At 44.0% G+C, this 24,913-nt stretch overlaps 2 protein-coding genes and 1 pseudogene across 2 annotated transcripts in view; 2 read left to right on the forward strand and 1 right to left on the reverse strand.

The window, feature by feature from the left end:
- The window catches only part of Mtrex (Mtr4 exosome RNA helicase), a 56,635-nt gene extending 55,671 nt beyond the window's left edge, over positions 1 to 964 (reverse strand). The window contains exon 1 of the mRNA XM_021179787.1: positions 714 to 964. Within this exon, the coding sequence (XP_021035446.1) occupies positions 714 to 841 (128 nt within the window). The 5' untranslated portion in view covers positions 842 to 964. The remainder of the gene's footprint in view (positions 1 to 713) is intronic.
- Positions 965 to 969: 5 nt separating this feature from the next.
- The window catches only part of Dhx29 (DExH-box helicase 29), a 43,631-nt gene continuing 19,687 nt past the window's right edge, over positions 970 to 24,913 (forward strand). Inside the window, exons 1-12 of the mRNA XM_021180562.2 lie at positions 970 to 1,457; positions 3,117 to 3,190; positions 4,483 to 4,596; positions 6,211 to 6,340; positions 6,790 to 6,935; positions 9,252 to 9,380; positions 13,929 to 14,055; positions 15,415 to 15,573; positions 18,194 to 18,359; positions 18,771 to 18,894; positions 20,406 to 21,020; positions 21,877 to 22,020. Coding sequence (XP_021036221.1) covers positions 1,277 to 1,457; positions 3,117 to 3,190; positions 4,483 to 4,596; positions 6,211 to 6,340; positions 6,790 to 6,935; positions 9,252 to 9,380; positions 13,929 to 14,055; positions 15,415 to 15,573; positions 18,194 to 18,359; positions 18,771 to 18,894; positions 20,406 to 21,020; positions 21,877 to 22,020 — 2,109 coding nt within the window. The 5' untranslated portion in view covers positions 970 to 1,276. The remainder of the gene's footprint in view (positions 1,458 to 3,116; positions 3,191 to 4,482; positions 4,597 to 6,210; positions 6,341 to 6,789; positions 6,936 to 9,251; positions 9,381 to 13,928; positions 14,056 to 15,414; positions 15,574 to 18,193; positions 18,360 to 18,770; positions 18,895 to 20,405; positions 21,021 to 21,876; positions 22,021 to 24,913) is intronic.
- On the forward strand, positions 11,151 to 11,563 carry LOC110308176 (annotated as a pseudogene).

Raw genomic sequence — 24,913 nt, forward strand, 5'->3', positions numbered from 1 at the left:
ATTTACTTATGGCTGGATTCCAGGTAAAAAGCAGAAAGACATAGCTTTTTTTTTTTTTTTAAACCAGTACTTTGCAACTACTCATGTAGTAACAGACCGAAGCAATCATCAAGTGTAAAACGCTAGTGGGAGAGAAAACTAGTTTGACCGAGTGTCATTGGGGCACTCTGGGAATTCCAACCCTAAGGACCTGAAATAAGAGGATCTCGAGTTCGAGGACTGCCCAACTTACATAGCGAGATCCTGAATCTGACTTTATTATTATTAATAATAATTTATTTATTTATTTTAGGGAAAACCAAAACTTGGAGATTAAATCTCTTCCTTCTGTAGCGATTTGCCTTCGCGGTTTAAGAACCCCCTACATTGGCTCATCTAGTGCCTCGCTGCTTTAAGACTAAGTGAGAGGTTTTGCGGATGACAAGTCCCGCCTCGCATGTAAAACCGTACCTGGCCTGCTAAGCTGGGGTTGCAGCGAAAGCATGGCCTAAAGAAGTCACGCTGCGGGCGGACAGGCACGAACACCAAGACCGCCCTCCCGCAAAATCAACCTCTCCTCTCTCCCCAACGGGTTTTTTTTTTTCCCCCTCAATCTCCTTGGCCTCTTGACTCCATTCAAACACTTTCTGTGCTCCTCGTCTGAGTCGTGTTTCCTTTATCGGCACCAAAAACAAGAAGAAGGAGAAGAAAAAGAGCTCAGAGGTCTTCCTTACCCGGCCTTGTCTGCAGACCCTGGTGGCCCCTTCCACTTCTCTTTCTCTTTGTCTTTCTTGGCTCCTGCTGCAGTGGTCGAATCATCCTCGAAAACGCTGAAAAGCTCATCCCCGAAAGCGTCCGCCATCTTTCGGAACTCTGAGACCGAATCTCCCTCCTACCCAAGAGGCCCCGCGACCGTACCCTACAGTGACGTCGAATGGGGGAACTCGACGGTGGCCCGCAGGAGTCAAAAGTGAGCGAGCCTTGAGCCCGGCGTGACTTTTCTCCCTTCTAGCCTGGGTCCTGCCCCTTTTCTCTTCCAACCACTGCGAGTCCGGCAGTTCAATGACTAAAAACTTAGCGACCATTGGCGCACGACAGCAGCGATGCCGCTCGCTCCCGGGAGCCGAGAGGCGGAGTCTGAGGACACGGGCCAATTGAGCCGGAGCCCGGGCCGCGGAGCCCGGATGGAGGAGGCTGGGTGGAGGCGTGGGAGCCGGCAGACGTGAAGAGCTCTCGGGTTTCTGCTGTGCCGCAGCGGGGATCTGGATCTGGAAGACTACTCTCCTGCAGCGGAAACATGGGCGGCAAAAATAAGAAACACAAGGCGCCGGGAGCTGCGGCGATGCGGGCCGCCGTGTCTGCTTCCAGAGCCAGAAGTGCAGAGGCCGGAGCTGTTGGGGAAGCCCAGAGCAAGAAGCCGGTGGCCAGGCCGGCGCCCGCCGTCCCCACCGGCGCCCGGGAGCCCCGAGTGAAGCAAGGTAAGCCCTGACCCAGTGCCCAGTCTTCTGCCTTCAGACCCTGCTTCTTGTCGGTGCTGATGAGATCCAAACTTAGACATCTTCCACACCTGAGCAGTGGGTGGGGTGGCCTTGTAGATCGGTTTAAGGGCCTTTGGCCATTAAAGTTACAAAAGTAACTCTGTTACAGCATGGCTTCGCCTTTCTAACTCCCTCTTTTTTTTTTTTTTTTTTTTTTTTTTTTTTTTTTTTTTTTTTTTTTTTTTCCTTTCTCTTTCTAAGAACGGAGTCCTGGCATCTGCTGTTGTTCAGCAGGAATCCACTCTGAGCTGTCAGAACAGCTACTCCGCTAGTTAAGAGAGTTGTTAAGGGAAGTGCTTCTGGCTTGATGCAGCTCCATGTCCTGTCAGATCTTAATGTCTTCTTCAGCATCTATCTACATAGATATCCTTGTATGTTCCAGAAAAGTCAGTGTTTCCTAAGAATAACCACACTTTACACATTGGACACTGGATTGATTTACAGTAAAATTCTATGCTTGTCAAAGCCTTGCATTTTTTTTTGCTTACCCTGCAGATTGATAACTTGAAGGTGATTAGTTCCAGCCTCTCTTTCAGCTAGTTTCAAAAACATCAAGATTATATGTTGTTTTGTTCTGTTTGATCTGTTTGCTTGCAGTAATTTTTTTCTATAACAAAAAACTTGAAAGCATATGTGCTTATTGATACATAAATACCAAGCATCTGACTGGTGATAATAAGACCGAAAAAAAATGGAAACCTCGCCTCCAGAGCAGCTTAGGAATCTAATTTACTAATCACACAAACAGCCGTGCTTTATAGTTGTTAAGCTTCAGAGAAAGAGAGCGCATGAGTGCTTAGCAGGGTGTTTTGTTTCATTTTTCCCCCAATAGTGAGGAATCATGAAAACTGACAGTTGAGCTGAAATCAGAAGCTGTCGAGAAGTTAATCGTGTAAAGCATGGTAGGAATAACATTCCAAAGATCTTGAGTTAAGAAAGAGCTTGGAGGGGGCTGGAGAGATGGCTCAGTGGTTAAGAGCACTGGCTGCTCTTCCAGAGGTCCTGAGTTCAATTCCCAGCAACCACATGGTGGCTCACAACCATCTGTAATGAGACCAGATGCCAGATGCCATCTTCTGTGGTGTGTCTGAAGACAGCTACAGTGACAGCTACAGCGTACTCATATTTAAAAAAAAAAAAAAAAAAAAGAGCTTGGAGCATTGTGTGTGTGTGTGTGTGTGTGTGTGTGTGTGTGTGGTGGGGGGATTTATGAGAAAATAAGCTAGTGGCATGGCGCACTTACTCCTAGAAAGTAATGCTCTGTAAATGGCAAATTATTAGACTTGTAGTTTCAGATATGACACATTTCTTCCTGAGTGTTCTACAGCTGTCTCGCTGTAGACCAAGATCTTTTTCTTTTCCTACTGACTTCTCACTGAAGTCTTTCAAGTTCCTGACAGTCATTTGTTGTAGTATTTGTCTTCCCTTTCCTCTGGCCCTAAGATGTTAACTTTGAGATCTTAAATTCTTTGGTAAAGTTAAGGGGAAAGAATTAAATTAAAGTCAGAGATTTATTATTTAGCAACCTTTTAAGAAAAATTAAGATGGTACAATGAATACTAATCATTAAATTTCCCATTTGTTGTCTATTCTATACAGGTCCAAAAATTTACAGTTTTAATTCTGCAAATGATTCTGGTGGCTCTGCAAATCTGGACAAATCTATTTTGAAAGTGAGTAAGCAAAGTTTTTGCTTCGTTTCAGGAAATATTCTCATTCGAGTAAAACACAGAGGCTTCTCAGCGGCTAAGAGCGTTGCTGCTCTTGCAGAGGACCCAGGGTGTCTTTCTAACTCTTACATGAAGCAGCTCACAACTGCCTGTGACTCCAGTGTCAGCGGTCGGTCCCGTGCCTTCTGCTGGTCTCTGCAAGTACCCAGATGTATGTGACAGACACCACACACACACACACACACACACACACACACACACACACACACACACACACACACACACTCACACTCACACTCACATACACACACACACACAGACAAGTACCCAGATGTATGTGACAGACACCACACACACACACACTCACATACACACACACACACACACACACACACACAGATGAATAAGTGAATAAATCTCAATTAAAGTTATGTCTTAGAGTAAAAAGAAAATTATAGGGTATTTAATTTTTTTTTAGAGATAATACCCCAGCTACTAAATAGATATAAGTCAAAGGCATGTTGAGAACTTCTAAGAGGTTGAAAACAGTCTGGATAAAGCTTCCTTTGGTCCCAGTGATGTCCTCCATAATTTACAGTTCAATTTCTTGGTGCTACTATTACCTTTCTGTGCTTCCTGAGAGCACTGTCACCGAATTATAGCTTCCTGTGTATCCATCCTCCAACTCAGCTAAACTCCTCCAGTGTGTTTGTGGTTTGCTCAACACCAGTTAGTTAAGTAACAAAGGGGAAGGGTTGTTTTATCAGTAACACACTTGTGTACTTTTCAGTTAAAAATAGCTAAACAATAGAGAATAAATGGCTAGTTGAAAAAAATAGGAAACTAAGTGAGACCCAAAAGAGCTTGTGACCTGTGTCACTCGGTAGATGGTTGTGACTTTACCCTGGCGTGTCCTTTGTTAGTGTAGTATCCAGGCTGTGAGGCTGTTTGCTTAGGCTGCTTTCCCTGAGGCAGATCTGAACCTAAGGATCTTAACTGGACAAGGCAGGGCCTGGTACTCTCTACCCTGGCTACACAAGAGTGATCTCAGACATGGGCCCCGGGAGGCTTTTTAAAGATGGGTTTGTTCCCTTGCTTTATGTGCTGTTGTTTCCATGTCCCATCTACGCATGCCGTAGCAACGTGGCCAAATGCACAGTAATCCGGAAAAAGCCATAACCGTATCTCCTTTTAGTAAAAACCTGGGATTGGCTGGGAGGAATATAAAAAACTGTATGATTTGCACATTGGTTTTCTATAATTTAGCTTCTAATAAACTTTCTCGACCTCAACAGGTGGTGATTAACAATAAACTAGAGCAAAGAATTATCGGAGTGATCAATGAGCATAAGAAGCAGAACAGCTACAGGGGAGCGATTTCTGGAAGACTGTCGGCTAAGAAGTTACAGGTTTTTCTCACCACCACCTTTCATCCCGGGGCCGGGTCCCTGTGCCCAGTGCTGCAATACCCGCTTCACTGGGCTATTGTCCCTGCCGTCCGGTGGTGGGCACTAGATCTAGGATCTTGTGCATTTATTGGGGACAATTTAGAGGCAGCTGTAAATGTGGGATAAAAGTGAACTCTTTAAACCTTCTATTAGGATCCCATGTAGATGGTTTCTAACTGCAAGCACAAGGAGAGAATTGATCATGCGCACACACTGACATAAGGCATCCACTGTCAGCTATACTCCTGAGCTACGTCACTGACTGCCTGTTTGTTACACTCTGCCCTGCATTCTGCTTACATGCTCTGATGCGATAATCCCACAAGATAAATGCAATTGATCTTTTCAACTGAAAGACTTGAGACTTGGAAAAATGGTAGATTAAAGTATAAAGTTAGTAAGTATCAAAATAAGCAGAATCTGGATTTGAAACCAGTTCTGCTCAGCTTTTTAAATATCATGCTATAGAAGTACATTTAAATGTTTTATACAGAGAGATGTTCGCTAAAACATTAAAGAAGAAAATTCTAAACATTCACATATAGAAAAATGTGTACTTAAATTATGATATATCTACCCAAAGATATACTGTATAACTATTAAAAGTGTACACAGACACACACACACACATATATATGTGCATATGTGTGTGTGTGATATGTATGTATGTATGTGTGTGTGTGTGTGTGTGTGATATGTATTATATATGTGTGTGTGTGTTTGTGTGTGTATATATATATACATATATATATATATGTATATATATATATGTATGTATATATATATACACACACAAACACACACACACACATATTGGGGGGATGGGGTCAAGATAGGGTTCCTCTGTTTTAGCCTTGGCTGTCCTGGAACTCAGTCTATAGACCTGACCTCTAATTTGCAGAGATCCACCTGTGCTGGGGTAAGAGGCAGGTATGCCACCACTGCCTGGTAACTATTAAAATTATTAAGGAAAAGTTCATTTCTACTAAGTAGACATACATCAAACATGTTGAGATTTTGTGAGATATTAAAGACTGAAAAATAAATAAATAAATTAATTAATTAAATTTAAAAAAAGAACAAAAACAAAAAAGAAACCTCTTTAAGCCAGGCGGTGGTGGCGCACGCCTTTAATCCCAGCACTGGGGAGGCAGAGGCAGGCGGATCACTGAGTTTGACGCCAACCGTGTCTACTTAGCAAGTTCCAGGATAACCAGGGCTACACAATACAGAGATCCTGTCTCCAAAAAAAAAAAAAAAATTAGGAAAAAATAAATGTATGGCTCCCAAAATCTTTATATAATGAGCACATTTAAATTTTAACTACAAGGTGGGTTTCCCCCACTTTCCCAGCCTTCTCTTTCTCGTTCTTTCTCTTTCTCCCTCATTTTGGGGGTACTAGGGATTGAGCCCAGAGTCTTTAGCAGGTTACAAAAAATACTCCCCAGCACCCCACAAAAAATGTTTTTGAAATTATACTGTTCCCATCTCTGATTTAAAATGAATGAGAAAATGAGATTAGGAGTTTGCAAAAGGATGAGATTAGCCAACGTAACTTCTGTTTCTCTCTGGTAGGATTTATACATGGCTTTACAAGCATTTTCCTTTAAGACTAAGGATATTGAAGATGCCATGACCAATACACTCTTGCATGGAGGTGACCTTCATTCTGCCTTGGATTGGCTCTGCTTAAATCTTTCCGATGGTAAACAGTGTTGTCATTAATTACTTCCCTTTTTAAGGCAGGCTCTGTCTCCTGGATTTTTGGTTAAAAATTATGACTGCCTTTGCATAAATAGTAACTCCGCAGAAGGCAGTGGTTGCAAACCTTGATAAGGATCTAAAGCTCAGAAAGCTTTTGTAATGTATGGTAGATGCCACTACAAAGCCAAGTGAGATAAGTTAATAGCTTTTTAAAGAAAATGTAGACGCTTAACTAGTGAGGTAAAATAAGTAGCAACCAGAAGTGGGCTAGCTGTCATCTGATGAGGGCACAAACTTGTAGTCTGATGTGTAAAATCTGATTTCTCTTAGAAGATAAGGGTTGAATGGAGTTAGATGCTCTAGATCCTGGCAGGCCTTATGGATATGCTTAAGTGTTTGTGTAGTTGATATAACATATGCATATTTATCTTCAACACATTTTGTTTTAAGATGCACTTCCTGAAGGATTCAGTCAAGAATTTGAAGAGCAGCAACCTAAAAGTAGGCCAAAATTCCAGTCTGTACAAATACAGGCTACTCTTTCACCTCCACAGCAGACGAAAACCAAAAGACAGGAGGAAGACCCTAAAATGAAGGTAATTTAAAAAAATGAATCTTTGAGCAGTTGGAGAGATGACTCAGTGGTTAAGAAGACTTGCAGTGTTTTCGAGGACCTGAGTTCTGTGCCCAGCATCTATGTCAGGTAGTTCACAACTATGCAACTCCAGCACCAGAGAATCCGATAGCCTCTTCTGGTATCCGCAGGCACCGACACACAGGTGTGGCATATGCTCACATGCGTGTGTACGCACGTACACACACACACACACAAACATTAAAAAAAAATTAGGCTGGGATTGGTAACAAATGACCTATAATTCTCTCATTCGTAAGGGAAGGGAAGGAGGATCCCTAGGTAAGGCTAGCTTGGCTACTGAGACCCTGTCTCATCAAAGAGAGAGAGAGAGAGAGAAAGAGAGAGAGAGAGAGAGAGAGAGAGAGCGAGTCTTAGTTAGGGTTTTTATTGCCGTGAAGAGACACTGTGACCACACAAAGCTCCATCATTGTCATGGCGGGAAACATGGCAGCATGCAGGGAGACATGGTACTAGATAAGAAGCAGAGAGTTCTACATCTGGATTTGTAGGCAGCAGGAAGAGAGAGAGAGAGAGAGACACTGGACCTGCCTTGAGCTTCTGAAACCTCAAAGCCCACCTCCAGTGACACACTGCCTCCAGCCAAGTCACAAGTAACTCCAACAAGGCCGTACTTCCTAATAGTGAGTGAGCGTGCAACTGTAGGAACCTATGGGGGCCATTTTCCCTTCAAACCAACACAGAAAGAAGCAAGAAAGAAAAAAAGAAAGACAGAAGAGAACGCGAACTTAAAAAATCAGCATAAGGCACATGTAGTTCATAAGAATGTAAATATTAGGGTTAAATAGCATTTTTCCTTAAAATAACTGAATGGGTTTCCAGTCTATTCTGTCACTGTCTCCTTTTATATTGTTACAAATGACCCCAATAGGTTAGTGACTTCAGTCGGGTTCCTTGTTTTTCATACCTCTGTAGTCTGGACTAGGGTCAGCTGAAAGTTTATCTGTTCTAGGAGGAGTGTGTCAGGGCATTCAAGATAGCCCCTTTCCTGTGTGGCTAATGCTTCTTCCAGAGACTGGCCAGTTTTCTATGTCGTGGGTGGCTTTGCTCTTTCCACGTGGTTGGCTTGGTTTGTGCTCCCTTTGTGATTGGCTTAGGTTTGCTCACATGTGGTGGTCTCAGAGGGGTTCTACATCTGGCTCCCTGGAGCAAGTGAAATTGTCCTTGTAAGGGATTGGATCCAGGACCCCCAGGGGTACCAAAACCTTCAGGTACTAAGGCACATACACAAGCACGTTAACAAGCTAGCGAGGTATTTGACATATCACCTCTGTATTTCCTCTCATCTAGCTCATTTATAATTCTGAGAATAATGTGAATGCTACATGTTATACTGTATTGTTTGGAAATTAATAGCAAGAAAAAAGTCTCACTTTTAATACTGATACAACTTTATCCCAAATATTCAGTATCTGAGAATGGTTGAGTCCACAGATGCAGGTTGTGCGTGTATGGAAGTCCAGCTATTTCTCAAGGTTAATGTGCCTGTATGTACACATTCTTAGTAAGTTCCTGCTGTAATCATGCTCAATAGTGTCGTATTGGTTGAAGGAAGTCACATGGGCAAGCCCGAGGTCTTTGTGTAAGAGAGTTACAGGAGGACATAAACACTGGGACCCTGGGATGTGTAATTCATTAGGGCATTTCTCTTAAGAATGCTACATATTATCAAATGTCTGGGGAGACTTCATCCTTGTAAAACATCACTGTTTTCAGCAACAATACTAGTTTAACTCCTTTTCCGTCTATACAGTAATAAACAGCGTCGAATACAAAGGCAGACATGCTTTTCTAGTGTATTTATTAGTATGTGGTGGGACCAGCTGTGTGTCCAGGCTGACCTAAGCTCACAGTCCTCCCCCTCAGGCTCCCTGGGGTGGGGTTGTAAGCCAGTGAGCAAATATTCTCTGGCTTTGGTAAATTCATACTCTTTTAGAATGTCCAGTTTGTTTGTCCTTTGCTACATAGCAGATAGCATGACTTTTGCCTTTTGTTGTTGTTTTGTTTTGTCTGTATGTTTTTCAAGACAGAGGTTTCTTGTATAATCCTGGCTGTCCTGGAACTCAGAGATCTGCCTGCCTCTGCTTCTCCAGTGCTAGGATTGAAGGCGTGCGCCGCCACCACCACCGCCTGGTGACTTTTGCCGTGTTTCTGTCTGCTCTTCTGTACCAGGATGAGCTCAGAAAAGAAGAGCTTAATCAGTTTTAATAATTTCTTTTCTAACTCAATCTTTCAGATATTTGTTTTCTCTTTTTAGACAAAAAAGGAAGAGACAACCGTGGAGGTGAATATGAAGGAGTGGATTTTGAGATATGCTGAGCAACAGGACGAAGAGGAGAAGGGCGAGGGCTCTAAAGGCCTAGAGGACGAAGACAAGTTTGACCCCGTGAGTAGAGCTCTGAGTCTGGCCTCCAGCTCCCAGGCGAAAGGCTTAGCCCTATCTCCTCTTTGTTTTTCTCACGTGTAAATTGGAGAAATGAGTCTTAGAAGTGAGTTTAAAGTAGCAGAGTAGCATATGGGTAAAAAGTTGGCACATAGTAACTAGTGAGTGTCAATTACATGTCTCCCATGTTTATAAGATAATGAAATGTTTTAACATTACTGTTACGGGTAAATAGTATGCTAAATTCTTTGAGCAACAGAAGAAAGGCAAGGCATGTTCCCATACAGGAGAAGCCAGCAGTCGGGAAAGAAAAATGTGTATCTGCAGACAAGATAAAAACTTAAGGCTAAACGTGTTAGCTTTCTACCACTGACAGAATTGCAAAGGGGGCAACCTTAAGATGGTTAAACTGCTTATCTTGGCTCCCAGCTTTGGAGGGCATATTTGGCTGCATTACTTCAGGGCCTGTAGTAAGGCAGGTAATGTAATGATGGGTAGAAGAGCCGCTCACCTTACGGTGGAGAGAAAGCAGAGACTGGAGTCTCAATGTCCACTTTAAGGGCACACTCTTGTTTATGTAATGTCCAACAGCCCCATCTCCTACAGCTCTACCACCAGAGACTAGTGACTAAGCTTTTAGCATATGGGCCTTAAGATTCCAAACAGTATGAGCTGGGCGGTGGTGGCGCACGCCTTTAATCCCAGCACTCAGGAGGCAGAGGCAGATGGATTTCTGAGTTCAAGGCCAGCCTGGTCTACAGAGTGAGTTCCAGGACAGCCAGGGCTATACAGAGAAATCCTGTCTCAAAAACAAAAACAAACAAACAAAAGATTCCAAACAGTAACAGTGAAAAAGTCAAGTTACAAGAAGAAAGTGAAGCAGACAGAAAAGTGTAATTATATGAAAAATGTTTTAAAAGTGGATACCTCAGAAAGGTAATATGAGTGTCCAGTGAACATGCTAAAATAACTCAAAGTTACTAGTCATGAAAATAGAAAACTATTATGAGATACCACTATGCATTAACCAAAGTTTAAAGATCTGAAGTACTAGGTTAAGGGAGGTGTGGAGTGTAATGGGGTCTGCTGACTTCTTGTTATAAAATTAAACACACGTTTACTGTCCCTCTAACTCTGTCTCAGGGGAAGGGTAAGCGCCTGCCCACTCTAGCTAACATCTCCTTAGATTGACTTCTAGTACATGGTAAACTCCATGACCAAAACCAACTTGGGCAGGAAAGGCTTATTCCAGTTTACAACCCATCATGAGGGAAACTCAAGGCAGGAGCTCAAGCTGAGCAGGAACCTCCAGGTGGGCACTGAAGCAGAAGCCATGGAGGAGCAAGGGGCTGGGATGCCCTTTCCAGGTCCAACGACCTAACAGTTTTATATACAGATACCGACTTAAGAAAAATGACAACTTTATATGCCATTGTTAAGAGCCACTTTACAAATAGTAAAAATGTTCAAATAGACAAAATAGACAAATATTCATTTGTCCTAGCCAAATGAATAAGGAAATTGTGGTAGAAGTTACACAAAGTAGCACATTCTATATGATGGATCATTTGTGTAAAAGAACAGTTACTGATAGACGCTTGTACTATATTTGAAAAGATATACAAAAATGTAAATGTCTAGAACTAGAGTGGTGAGAGGGACAGAAACTTTCTTTATAGTCTGTACAGACAAATTTTCTATTGTGGGCCTGTACTAGAATCACACACATATATAACTTTGTGTAGGGCTCTTTGCTGCCAGACCTCCACCATCATGGGTCGCATGCACACTCCCAGGAAGGGCCTGTCCCAGTCCGTGCTACCTACCGCCATAGCGTCCCCATGTGGCTGAAGTTGACATCTGACGACTTGAAGGATCAGATTTACAAACTGGCCAAGAAAGGCCTGACTCCCTCCCAGATAGGTGCGATTCTGAGGACTCACGTGCTGTGGCCCAGGCCTGTTTTGTGACTGGAAATAAAATCTTGAGAATCCTTAAGTCCAAAGGCCTTGCCCCTGTCCTCCCTGGGGATCTCTCCCATTTGGTTGCTATCCGAAAGCACCTTGAGAGGAACGAACGGAAAGGATGAGGATGCTAAATTCCGCCTGATTCTGACAGAGAGCAGAATTCACTGCTTGGCTTGATACTATAAAACTCAGCGGGTGTTCCCACCCTATTGGAAATAGGAGTCGTCCACAGCCTCTGCTCTAGTGGCACAAGTCCCGTTGTGTACACAAGCCTTAAAATCACTTTGAGTAAAAAAGAAAAAACTTTGTGTAGGGCAGTAGAAATCTCAGTGATTCAGAGCAGGCACTGTTCTGATTGGAGCCTTGGCTCAGAACTTTACAGGAGTGGACTTTAAGGGATTCGAGAGTCCATCCAGATGGGCAAAGAATGTGGTTCAGAGCAGAAAAAATAGTGCGAACACGGCACCCTTGGCTATAACAAACACGTGCGCACACGGAGAGATAGAGGGCACGGCTGAGCACTGCCACGGGGGAGGAAGCAGCTGGGTTCACTTGAAACTAGAAGATCTTTCTTGCCAGAAAATGCATTTGACAACTGAGAGCAAAGCTAGCACAAGCTTGAAGAACGTGACACTTTAGGTCCAGTTGAATAGCGTTTACCATGGTTTGCAATATTGAGTACATTGAAGGCTAAGGAACATTTCTTCAAAGAAATTACACAAATGGCTAAACCATGGAAAGATATTCCGCATCATTAATTTCCAGGAAGATGCAAGATGCCTTCTGGCTCTTTGGGAGAGCTGCTTCCAAAGCCCACAGAACTGCTAGAATGGGGAGTGGGGACCTGGTGACTGTAGGGAGCGTAAGCACAGCCATGGTGGGAATGACGGTTCTTTAAAAGGCAAAGTAGAATTCCCACGTGTATTAATCAGGGTTCTCTAAAAAACAGATCTGATGAAATGACTCTGTGCATGTGTGTGTGTGTGTGTGTGTGTGTGTGTGTGTGTGTGTGAAGGGGATTTATCAAGCTAGCTTGCTACGTGTGGCCCAGGAAGTCCAACAATGGCAGTTTCCCGACAGCAAGGCTGAGAATCTGCTAGTTGTTCACTCCCTAGGTTGCAGGTCTCTGCAGCCCCAATCTGGTGCCAAAGTCTGGAAGGCTTCCTGAAGAGCGGCGGTTTCCAGTCTGTTAGAATCCTGGAGGAGCTACATTGAGTCCTGGGCACAGCAACAGGGTAGACTGATCTGCCTGCAAGAATGAGGCTGAGCAGGCACAAAAGCAAAGCTTCCTTCTTCCATGCCTTTTATGTGGGCTGCCACATTATGCCCAGACTTAGGGGGAGGCCAGCCTGCCTTCTTTAGATAATCTAAGAAAATCCCTCCTGAGGCTCAGCAGTTAAGAGCACCTGTTGCTCTTCCAGAGGACCGGGCTTTAATTCCCAGCACCTTCATGGCAGCTCGTAACTGTCTATAATTCCGGTTCCAGGGGATCTGACACCCTCACACAGACACATATGCAGGCAAAACACAAGTGCACATAAAGGTAAAATAAATCACTTTTTTAAAAAAATACAATTTTTTAAAAAGAAGAAAGAAAATTCTTGGTAGGAATGCCTAGCAGCTTGGGTTTGGTTGATTCCAGATGTTGTCCAGTTGGCTATCAGGATTCGTCATCACACCATATGAGCCAACAGTTCTCCTTCTGCTATATTCATAGCAATAGTAAGATGTAAGTGCAGTCTGTGTCACGCAAAGGACAAGCCAGGAAGTAAAGAGTGTGTGTGAAGACAGACGGAGGAAATCCCTGCAACACAGGCTAACTCTGATGGAGTTTGAGGACCCTGCGCTAGGAAGCCAAGCCAGGCACAGAAGTCAAATCCCGTATAACGCCACACACACTAGGTACTTAGACCAGTCAGAACCAGAGAGATGGCAAGGAGTGTTCTCTGGGGGCTGCTGGAGACTGAATTGGGCTGTTACTCTGTACTGTGTGCAGTGCTCTACTTCTGCAGCATATAAAGTTAGCTGGGCTGTGATCGGGGCAGGCTACACAATGACAGTGACATGAATGTATTACACAGCACTGAAGAGAAAAGCGGAATGGAGGGATGGTTGCATCGCGCCCTACAGAGGAAAGTGGGAATGAGTGGGTAGGTTTGAGGCAGTCGGCCTCCAGTCTTTACTCCACTCTGGTGTGTGTCTACACACAGAGCAGCCCCAGAAGAGGAGACTGAGGTGTGCTGCTGTGGTGGTGACCACTGTACTTCCCAGCAGCGCTCGCGTGCCTCTCTTCCACATGCTGCTGTGTTTCCAATCTGCTGCCCTCTATTAACCCAGGAGACGGGAGTCAGTGGTGCTGAGCCCTCTGCTCTGCAGCATTTGCTCAGTCAAGTTAGAGCCTGTGTTTTCTGAGTTTCCCTCCACCCTTTTCTGTGTCTTGTATTTGTTTTATTTCTCTCTGGAAAGTTCTAGAAGTAGATGTGCTAGGTCTAAGGATCATAGGTTTTGACACAATGTAGTGGTCACACATGAACTGTTCTTAGAATTTTTTTTTATTTTATTTTCATCATTTTACTTGGAAAAGAACCAAAGGTACTTGAACCTTGCAGCCAGACTTCTGGACGCAAAGGAGCAAGCCGCCGCCTTCAAACTAGAAAAAAACAAGCAAGGCCAGAAAGAGGCTCAAGAGAAAATAAGAAAGTTCCAAAGAGGTAAAGACCCTATCACGTGTTTGCTTGTAGAGTCATAATTCTGTGTCTCTGCTTTCCTAACCGTTCAGACTTAAGAAGACTGGTTAACCATTTACGATAGCAAGCCAAATGACCAACGCTGCTGACTGTGTGGACGTCACAGTCTCTGCTACAACCTCTCAAGTGTTTCAACATAGAGAAGCCATATCGGTTTTAAAAACTGGAGGGTTATGTTGTAATCAAACACTAACCTATATATTCCATGTAATTTCCAGGTCATTGAATAACTTTATTTTGTACATGTGTCTGGTCTCATGTGTGTGACAATGCATTGCCCATGTGTGCACATGTGGAAGCCAAGTGCCAATGTCTTTCTTTCTGTTTGTGTTTTGGTGTTTTTTTAGCGGAGGTAGTGGTGAGGTTTTGTTGTTTTGAGACGGAGTCTCTCTATGTAGCTTTGGCTGTCCTGAAACTGTGTAGACCAGGCAGCCTCAGATTCACAAAGACCTGCCCGCCTGTGTCTCCCAAGTGCTGGGATTAAAGCCAGGTACCACAATGCCCAGCTGGAACTTATTTTTTGAGACGTGATCTCAAAAGTCTAGAGCTGGCCTTTGTTTTATCTAGACTGACTGGCAATAAGCTCCTGTGACCTGCCTGCTCCAGGAACCTCTCCCAGGCTCTAGGGTTGCAGAGAAACACTGTTGGCAGCCACCAGTCACATGGGCACTGGGGATCTGAAGTCAGATCTCTTTAGCCACTGGCTTTCTCCCTAGCACCTCTCCTCTTTTTTTTTTTTTTTTTTTAATAATAATTGTAAGCTATAAACTGTGCTAGCTCACAGAGAATACAGAAAAGGCAGTAGGCTGGATTTGGCAGTGTAGGTCATAGTTTGCTGATCCTAGATTTATAATGTAAATGCTATTTCTGTTCAAGAAAGAAACGCAAATGGATCTTATGTGTACGTTTTTCTATTGAAAGTGTTTATTTTTTTAGCCTATAATTGCTAATTCTTTTTTTTTTTTAAGATTTATTTATTTATCATATGTAAGTACACTGTAGCTGTCTTCAGACACTCCAGAAGAGAGAATCAGATTTCGTTACGGATGGTTGTGAGCTACCATGTAGTTGCTGGGATTTGAACTCGGGACCTTTGAAAGAGCAGTTGGTGCAACACTGAGCCATCTCGCCAGCTCGCTAATTCTTTTTATTATACATTATGAAAGTGACTAAATTTCACTTGGCATCTAACATAGATTCCAATTAAGAATTATTAAGTAACTGGTTATAAAAGAAAGAGAAGACATGATTTTAAGCTCTATTTGCAAAATACAAAGCATGAAAAGCAAATCTATAAAACTAAACATTTTTTTTCCTTGATAGAAATGGAAACTCTAGAAGACCATCCAATATTCAACCCAGCCATAAAGATTTCACATCAACAAAATGAGAAGAAAAAGCCTCCTCTAGCCACAGAAACTGAAAGTGCTTTAAACTTGAATTTATTTGAAAAATCTGCAGCTGCTACTGAGGAAGAGAAAGGTAAAGTCGGGGGAGCAGACTCCTTCAGCTGACAGGAGAACTGTGCTTTCCTGGGGTTTTCTCTTAGGTGATAACAAAATGATAACTCGCTCAGAACCATTTGTCTTTGCAGAGATGTTAGCCAAGCCTGTCTCTCTCTGGTTCATTTTCAACGTGTGACAGCTAGATTTTAACTGTCAGCCTGACACTGCCTAAAATTGTGTGTGTGTGTGTGTGGGGGGGTGTTGCTGGCAGGTTTGTGCACATGGGTGCCGAGGAAGCCAGAGGGTGTTGGGCGCTCTCCATCTGGAGTACAAGCAGCTGTGAGCTGCCCCGCATGGGTTCTGGGAACCAAGCTTGGGTCCTCTGCTAGAGCAGTGCATGCCCTTACCACAGCGAGCTCTCTTTCTGGTCCCTGACAAAGCAGCCTTGGCTTTATCAGACTGGTCTTTGGGCATGTCTGTGAGGGGTTTCCTTCGTTGATAACTGATTTAGGAGGGCCTGGCCAGCTGTGAGGGCACCGTTCTCTGGCAGGTGGTCCATGGCTGTGTGAGAAAGCTAGCTAAGCATGAGGCCGAGGGGAGCCAGCAAGCAGCACCCCCCAGGGTTTCCCTGGAGGTGAGAACATTCCTGCAGTGATGGTCTATGAACTGGGAACTGTGAGCCAGTTAACCCTTTCTTCCCAAAGCCATCTTTAATCAGAGTGCTTTTTAACAACAGAGAGCAAACTATGACATTGACTTTCTGGAAAATATGAATGAGAGTTTATGTAAATGCAAGCTCTCTGTTTAAAGCTTCTTTCTTTGTTGCTTCTGTGGTTTTCAGTCTTGGAGATCAAACCCAGGGTCTCGCACACTGAAACAAGTGTTCTGCAGCTCTGTGTGTCCCAGCTTCTCCAGGGAAACACCTTCGTGACATCAGTTACAAGCCCAAAGCCTTTCATCACTTTTGAGAGCTTTTGCACTCGTATTCACTTGTATCTTTCCACTTTGTTTTCCGATGTTCCAGCCACTTGAGTGGTCTTACGACATCTGTCATTTGACAGTTCCAGTCCTTTGCCTAGCTTGCTACCCCTAGTGCCAAGGCGCAACTCAAACAATCTCATTTCCTGCCTCCCTCGTCTCCATGGCCCCGAGATGTGAGGGGTCGTACATTCCTGAGTATTGCTGCGCTCACCAGTTGTGTTCTTTGTGTGCTGTATCAGATTATATGACAGACTATATGACACCTGTATTAAATGGTAGACGTTTTAGCATTATTCCTTCCTTCAGTAATACTCATTGGATCATTATTGCACATTAAAAGGAGTTATGTGAACAAGTAACCCAACCTCTTTCTCTGTGTAATCTAAGATGGAATGTGAGCACAGAGATTTTTAAACAGTGAGTTGTGCTTTCAGAGAATAATGACATTTCACAACAGAGCAGGGCTGGCGATGTGGCTTAGCAGTCAGAAGCACACTCTGGCTCCAGGGGATCTGACACCCTCTTATGGGCATCTGTGCTCATATGTATATATCCACACCTACACAGACACACACATACAGATATAATTTTAATAATAATAATAATAATAATAATAGAGAGCTCTAATTTGAGCTGGGGCTACTTTCCTTGTATTTAGTTCTGAGGACAAGCAGATAGTCTGACAGATGGTCAGGTGTTAGCCTAGTGGCAAATTGGTGGGGAGAAAAACTCCAAAGAAGAGAGATAATAAGTTACAAGTCTTTTGGTAAAGTGAGTTTATAGCACCACTATTCCAAAGATTTTCTGTAATTGAGACAAACTATATCTGAGTTATCTGATATGAATATTGGCATACTTAAGATGTGACTAGTATGACTGACAATTTGAAATTGTAATTGGTTTCTAACCACAAGGCTGGTAGCTACTGGGCCAAGCACACTTTGAACATTTAAGGAATTGCCTGAGGACCAGTGTAATCACAGCATGAAGGGAGGAATGACACATGATAGTAGGGGTGGACCACAGAAGCCTTTAGGGCCCTTACCAAGAATGAGTATTTAAGCCAGGCAATGGTGGTGCACACCTTTAATCCCAGCACTTGGGAGGCAGAGGCAGGCGGATTTCTTAGTTCCAGGACAGCCAGGGCTACACACAGAAACCTTGTCTCGAGCCACCTCCCCCCTCCCCAAAAAATGAGTACTTAATTTTAGATATACCATGGAGCCATTGAAGGGGGTATTGATGGCTGTGTTAAGCAGAGAAATGGCATGTGACATATTTTTTCCAGTAACTAAGTGGAGGGCATCCCACCAAATATTGTCATTCAGTAAATATGGCTGTGCATAAGGTCCTCATGGTCAGCCAGGTGTGGGAAGAGGACAAGGAGGAGCAGGAACTCAGAAGCATCCTTGGCTGCAAATGAAGGTTCGGGTCCACCCGGGCCACGTGAGACAGCGTCTCACAACTAACAGCAACAACAGCAAAAGCTGGGGGAGGCTCTGCGGGCCACACAGATGACAAGGATGCCCCACCTAGAGAAGAACCTTTGGTCCTTCCTCACCCGGTCCCTTCAGAAATGCTGTTCTTAAAAGGGCGAGCACGCTGATCACTCGCGCCACAGAGAAGTCATATTGCTCTTACCATTTTACAGAACAAGTCTTTGCCTTCCATTTCAGGTAAAAAGAAAGAACCTCACGATGTACGGAACTTTGACTACACTGCTCGAAGCTGGACTGGAAAATCTCCCAAACAGTTTCTTATCGACTGGGTCAGGAAGAATCTCCCCAAGAGTCCAAACCCTGCCTTTGAGAAAGTTGCCGTAGGTAGATACTGGAAATGCAGGTAGGTTTTCCTGCTTAACTGGATGACTTTTAGAAAACGGTGAAGTGAAAGCCTTTTGTTTCTTGTAAATTGTGTAAACATTTAGAGATGTCAGGCTTGCTGGTTCATGCTTGTAATCCTAGCACGTAGGGGGCTGAGGCGGGGGTTCCAGGCCAGTGAGTTCAAAGCTAGCCTGACCTGTAGAGGGAGACCTTATCTCAGAAGCAAAACATGGCTCAAGTAGGCATTGGAGAAACTCTAAAACTCCTCATTTCCAGTTCCCTTTGCTTGTAAATCATTGTCTAATGCACTGCCTCCCGTGGAATACTTAGCGACTGTTGTAAGTTTAAGTTTAATGAGCTGCTGACTTTTTTTGATCTGACCTCATCAGTTTGTTTTTAAAAGGTTTTATTGTTCTTTTTCTGCTTTTAGGGTAAGGGTCGTCAGGTCTGAAGATGACGTGCTGGTTGTGTGTCCTACAATCTTAACAGAGGACGGCATGCAAGCCCAGCACCTGGGAGCGACATTAGCCCTTTATCGGCTAGTGAAGGGGCAGGTGAGCCGCTCTAGGCCTTGACGCTTCCAAAGACATCCATGCAAGTGGAGCATCCCTGATGCAAAGCTCTGCAGGCCAAAGGCTCTAAAACCCATGTCCTTCAGTGCAGACAGGATGCCATGTAGAAAATTCTGCATGGAGAAATGTGCTTCTGCGAATGGGATTACTGAAAGCATTGCATAAGATTACTTTCAGGCTTTCTGTGGAAGGCATGGATAAAGCAAACAGAGTTTGTGTCTAGACAGAGTCTGCCCAGTATACTCCACTGTGTGTGTGTGCCAGAGCTTCTAAGTCTAAACTCTGAGGATCTGGGGTAACAGATGGCCATTCTGCAACAAAGATTGTCCCAGAAAACTCGGTCTTTCAGCCTCAAATGCGGACAGGTGGCTCCAGTTCCAATTTTAGGTTCTGTTACTATGTGCTTAGGGCTTAAAGAAAGACTAAAGTCCTACTGAGGGAACACACTCTCTGAGAGAGCACCAGGCTCTTTTTACATTTTAGATTGCCAGCACTTCCTTTGTATACTACACTTGTTCTCTGTCTTCATGGGAAGTGTTGCTTGGCCGCGAAGACCATGGGAAGAGGCGCCTTGACCACAGCAACTTTTATTTAAAAACAAAAAAAGGCATTCGGTTAGGGGCTCGCTCACAGTTTCAGAGTCAGTACAGGATCGGAACCGCAAGAAGCAGACAGACTGGGTGTGGGAGCAGTAGCTGAGAACTTAGTGTTTTGTTCTGTAGTCAGCAGGCAGAGAGAGAGAGAGAAAAAAAACACTGGACCTGGTGGAAAACTCAAAGCCCACTCCCTTTAGCACACTTCCTTCATCAAGGCCACACCTCCTAATCTTTCCAAATAGATCCCTGACCTGGGAAACCCAGCCTTCCCACGTGATCCTGTGGGGCTGCTGTCATTCAGACCCCACAGGAAGTTATACGCTGACTAAGTAGGAGTCCACACAGTTGGTGTCTTCCAACTTCTGCCAAAGTTCATGTCTTATTTCTTGCTATGTGTGCTTGGTAAAAGTGACTGTTGCTGCCACGGAGAGAATCGTTCTTTGATAGCAGGCAAGTAGAATAACTGAAGGGTCCGTTTGGTGTCGTCCCTTTAAAGTACTCTGACTTAGAGCCCTGTCCCACTGCCAGATCTCACAGGGAACTTTGTGTTTCCAAATGCTCTGTGGTTCATCTACATAGTATGTACTAGCCCTAGAGGAACACTTATTAAACATTCATTCCATCGTTTACCGTGCTCACAGGTCCTCTGTTAGCTATTTTTAAATGCAGAGGCATTACCTCACTCCTACCCAGTCACATAGCCACTAAGTTAAAAAACCAGAGTATGGTGTGCCATTTATATATTGACAGCCTATGCGTGTGTCTCTTCTCTTAATGACTTTAGAGTTTAAGAATAAAGCTGCACTTTAAGAGACTGTCAACTCCCCTATGTCTGCGTGTACTGAGTTCTGAGATCTAGTCGGCACAGTCTAACGTAGCTGCTGCTTTCCTTTTCAGTCTGTCCATCAGTTACTCCCTCCTACATACCGGGATGTTTGGTTGGAGTGGAGTGATGAAGAGAAGAAAAAGGAAGAACTCAATAAGATGGAAACCAACAAACCACGGGATCTTTTTATTGCCAAGCTCTTGAGTAAGTTGAAGCAGCAGCAGCAACTGCAGCAACAGCAGCAGCGTCCTGAAAGTAAGAAAGGGGGCTCCGAGGATCCCGAGGAATCCTGGGAAAACTTAGTTTCCGATGACGATCTTGCTGCGCTGTCCTTGGAGCCAACAAGTGGAGAAGACCTGGAGCCTGTTAGGAACCTCTTCAGGAGGCTGCAGAGCACACCCAAGTATCAGAGGCTCCTGAAGGAGAGACAGCAGCTACCTGTGTTCAAACACCGGGACTCAATTGTGGAAACTCTGAAGAGGCACCGGGTGGTGGTAGTGGCAGGTGAAACGGGGAGTGGCAAGAGCACCCAGGTGCCACACTTCCTGTTGGAAGATCTGCTTCTCGATGAGTGTGGAGCCAGGAAGTGTAACATAGTCTGCACCCAGCCCCGAAGAATCTCGGCGGTGAGCTTAGCCACCAGGGTGTGCGAAGAGCTGGGCTGTGAGAGTGGCCCGGGAGGAAGGGTAAGGCTTGCTCTCTCGCTCTGCCTCCGTGAGGAGTGCTGGACTCTGCTTTGCTCTTGGGAACTGTACACTATACTAGTTCTGATAACCGAACGTTCAAATACGTTACTACTTGCCATTCAAAGAGTACGCATAATTCAGATTTGACTTTGATATATATCATACGGCTTACTGTCTCTTCTGAGTCTTTCCTGTGGAAGGTATCCCTAAGAGGTTCCATTCTTTTCAGTGAACAGTAAAAGAGAGCAAGGTAGATAAGAATGTTAGATTGTTCAAAGAGGGAGAATAAGTGATGGCTGTCGAGATGGCTGAGAAGGTAGAGGTGGCTGTGCACAGGCCTCATGACTTTAGTTGAATCCAGATCCTGAAAGTAAGAAAGGGGGCTCCGAGGATCCCGAGGCTGAAGAGAACCAACAGTCATCCCCCTGTCTCTGCATGTGCACCATAGTTTGCCCAAGCCTACACTTGGGCACACTGAATAAGATAAGAAATTTAAAATTATCAAAACAAATCTTATAGCTTCACACAATTGAGAACCACAGAGATATACTTCTTGGCATCTTGGGGTAAGATATCATTCTGTAGCCCAAGCCAGCTTGGGATCCACTGTGTAACCCAGGCTGGCCTTAAACTCACAGCAATACTCCTGCCTCAGCCTCCTGAGTGCTGGAGCTGCAGGTGTGAGCACCACACCCAACTTGAAATGGATACTAAAGTGCATGAGTAGACCTGCCTGGAGTGCTGCATGGAGCACCACCACGGCTCCTGTGCTGCATGGAGCACCACCACGGGCTCCTGTGCTGCACCATTGTAGCTCATTTGCCAGGAGCTCATGGCCCCTCTGTCCTCCCCGCAGAATTCTTTGTGTGGCTATCAGATCCGGATGGAGTCTCGAGCTAGTGAATGTACCAGGCTACTGTATTGTACCACCGGAGTTTTGCTAAGGAAACTTCAGGAAGATGGTCTTCTGGCTGATGTGTCTCATGTCATTGTCGATGAGGTAAGGAGGGTTTACAATTGTGTCCAGACACATTCTAAACATGTTTGTTTTAAACCGATGTGGCCGGTGATAGTAGCCAATTCTATGCAGGTACATATCATATGCCTTCCATCTAATGATTGAGTTGTGTCTAGCAAATGCCTTGTGTTAATGGCTTTGCTGAGTAAGTGCTATATCCTCTCGCTATATGCTTGCTGCTGTTCAAAGCATCACACAGACACAAGCGCATGGTTGTCTAATCCTTCTACCATCGCAGTGCAGTGCATATCTTTATTTTAGAATTGAAGACATTGAGGTACATGGAGGTCCAGTTGTGTAGCTAGAGGCTCAGACCCAGGCGCTCTGACACCGCCTTCCTCTCCGCCAGTGTCTGCTCCTCAGCCACCACACTGAGATGTTTCAGCACTGGCTCTCTAACACAAGGAATCATCAGCATGCATTTGTTTTTCTCTAACTATCCTTTGGTGCAAATCAAATTTCGGCCCGAGTTTTACATTAGGACCATTTGAGATGTTAGCTAGCCTACTCTAGTAAACTAATTTGCTAGTTTTTTGTTTTTTGTTTTCAAGAAGAGGTAGATAGCAATTCTCTTTTCAGAAAGTATTAGTAAATCATTCCATCAAGACAAGATAGCTGACACCTGTAAATTTCAGTGCTTGGTTGGCTGAGACAGGAGGATTGCCTCAAGTTCCAGGCCAGCATGCAAAAAAGAGAAACTTGATGTGAAGGCAGTAGGAAAGTTTACTTAGACTTTGGGTTTTTTGAGATGGGTCCTTTTTTTTTTTTTTTCCAAGACAGGGTTTCTCTGTGTAGCTCTAGCTATCCTAGAACTCCCTCTGTAGACCAGGCTGACCTCAAACTCAGAGATCGCCTGCCTCTGCCTCCCAAGTGCTGGGATTAAAAGCATGTGACACCACTGCCTGGCTGAGACAGGGTCTTGCTGTGTAGGCCAGGCTGGCCCCTCATATCAGTCTTCCTGTCGCAGCCTCCCAAGTGCTAAGATTACAGGCATGTGATGCCACATTGGCTCATTCATTGATTTGTAATGAAAAAATTATATATATATATATATAATTTTATTATAGTAATTATAATAGTAATTATATATATATATATTACTTTATAGATTACTTTCCTCTTTTGAGTTAGGAAAATACTAGAAAAACAAAAATTGCAACCTCACAGTCCAGAAAAAGACAAACAGTCTGGATGGCTTAATTCCTATTTTTGGTGTGCATTTCACATGTTAGTTGGTCGTTCTCTCACATGATCTTCAGATGGCTTTACAGTATTATAGAGATGGATGTCTTTTACTTAGTCTCCCATTCTCTTATTAGACAAATTTAGGTCAAGACAACGTTAAGTGTAATCAATACCCTGGTAATTAATAAGTGAGAAGGACTACTGTTCTTGAAGAGTGTTTTGTTTTCTTGTGGGGTAGGTAGCATATTGCATTATGATAGATGAGATGTTCAAAAGAAGCTGGATGGCTGCAGACCCACCCATGGAAGAGTTATCCACAGGACACAGAGGAAGATAGAAATACAGGTCTCCATGGGATACAGATGTCGTAATTGTTGCTTTTCAAGCCCAAACCTAAATTCCTCTAAGAATCAAGAGTCACTATGAGCCAAAGTGGCAAATGTATCCATCAGTGAAAAATTTTATTTAGATCAGAGTAAGTTCTCTTGGAACATAAATAGTTAACAGAAAATTTCATTAAAGATAGAACAAAGTGAATGCTAGTTTAAAAATCCAGACCAGCTTGCAGAAGCTGTGTTCTTTGATGGTTTGATATTGACTACCCAAAGACAGGATTAACTGCATCAAGCTTCAGTCTGACACCATCAGCCTCTTGAGCAAACAGTAAACAAGTCCCAGGGAGGGGCTGGAGCGGAGGCTCAGCAGGTTAGAGCTATCATGGCTCTTGCAGAGGACCTGGGTCCCATTGCCAGCACCCACGTGGCCTCTGTGGTCAACTGCACTCACATGCCCATACCCCAACACAGACACAATTAAAAACACAATCTGGACCCGGAGAGATGGAGATTAAGAGCACTTGCTGCTCTTCCAAAGGACCCAAGTTCAGTTCTTAGCACCCACATGCCAGATCACATCTGTAACTAACTCCTGTTCCAAGGGATCTGATGCCCTCTTCTGGTCTCCTCAGGCACCAGGCATACATTTGGTACACATACATATATTTTCAGACAAAAGCCTCATACACATAAAATAAAAGTAAATCTTTAAAAAGTAAAAATCTTTTTAAAAATAGTAGTCCCAGTGGAATTCATCAGCACTTAAGGAGTAGAGAGATCTAGGACACAGGACTCTTATCTTACACAGGACTCTTTCAGGGCAGAACCTCTCCTGGCTGTGTTACTACAAACTATGCTTCCCTGGAATTTATAGTTGATGTGGGATCTAAGTATTTTCTTGGCTGGCGCTCATGCTCCGTTCTGACCACAGTAAGAGGTGTGGTGTACTTAATGCCGTGTGTGCGTTTTTATTAGCTCCTGTGCATGTTATCTCTGTACAGTTCTGACTGCAATTCATTTTCATCTAAGTCTCTGGGATCCACAGGATCTCCCTCGTGGCCTTCAGACATGGATCCCCAGCTGCCTTCTAGATGCTTTGAGTCTCAGGAACATCAGGTTCTCTGTCCTTCCCTGCTGATCCTTGTAACTTCCCCCACCATTACTCTCTGGCCACCCAAGTAAAAGCACCCAAGCAAAAGCACGTGTCCCCCTTAGCTCAGCCTCGTGGTTAGGTTTGTTTTCCTTCAAACCCACCCATTTTTCTCCTCATTCATTGGTCTTGCTCCTTGTAAGGGTCACAGTGTCTTGAGTTAAACACAACAGCATCTATAATTTTTTTTTTTTTTTTTTTTTTT

Source organism: Mus caroli, chromosome 13 (assembly GCF_900094665.2).
Source record: "Mus caroli chromosome 13, CAROLI_EIJ_v1.1, whole genome shotgun sequence".
Taxonomy (NCBI): Eukaryota; Metazoa; Chordata; class Mammalia; order Rodentia; family Muridae; genus Mus; species Mus caroli.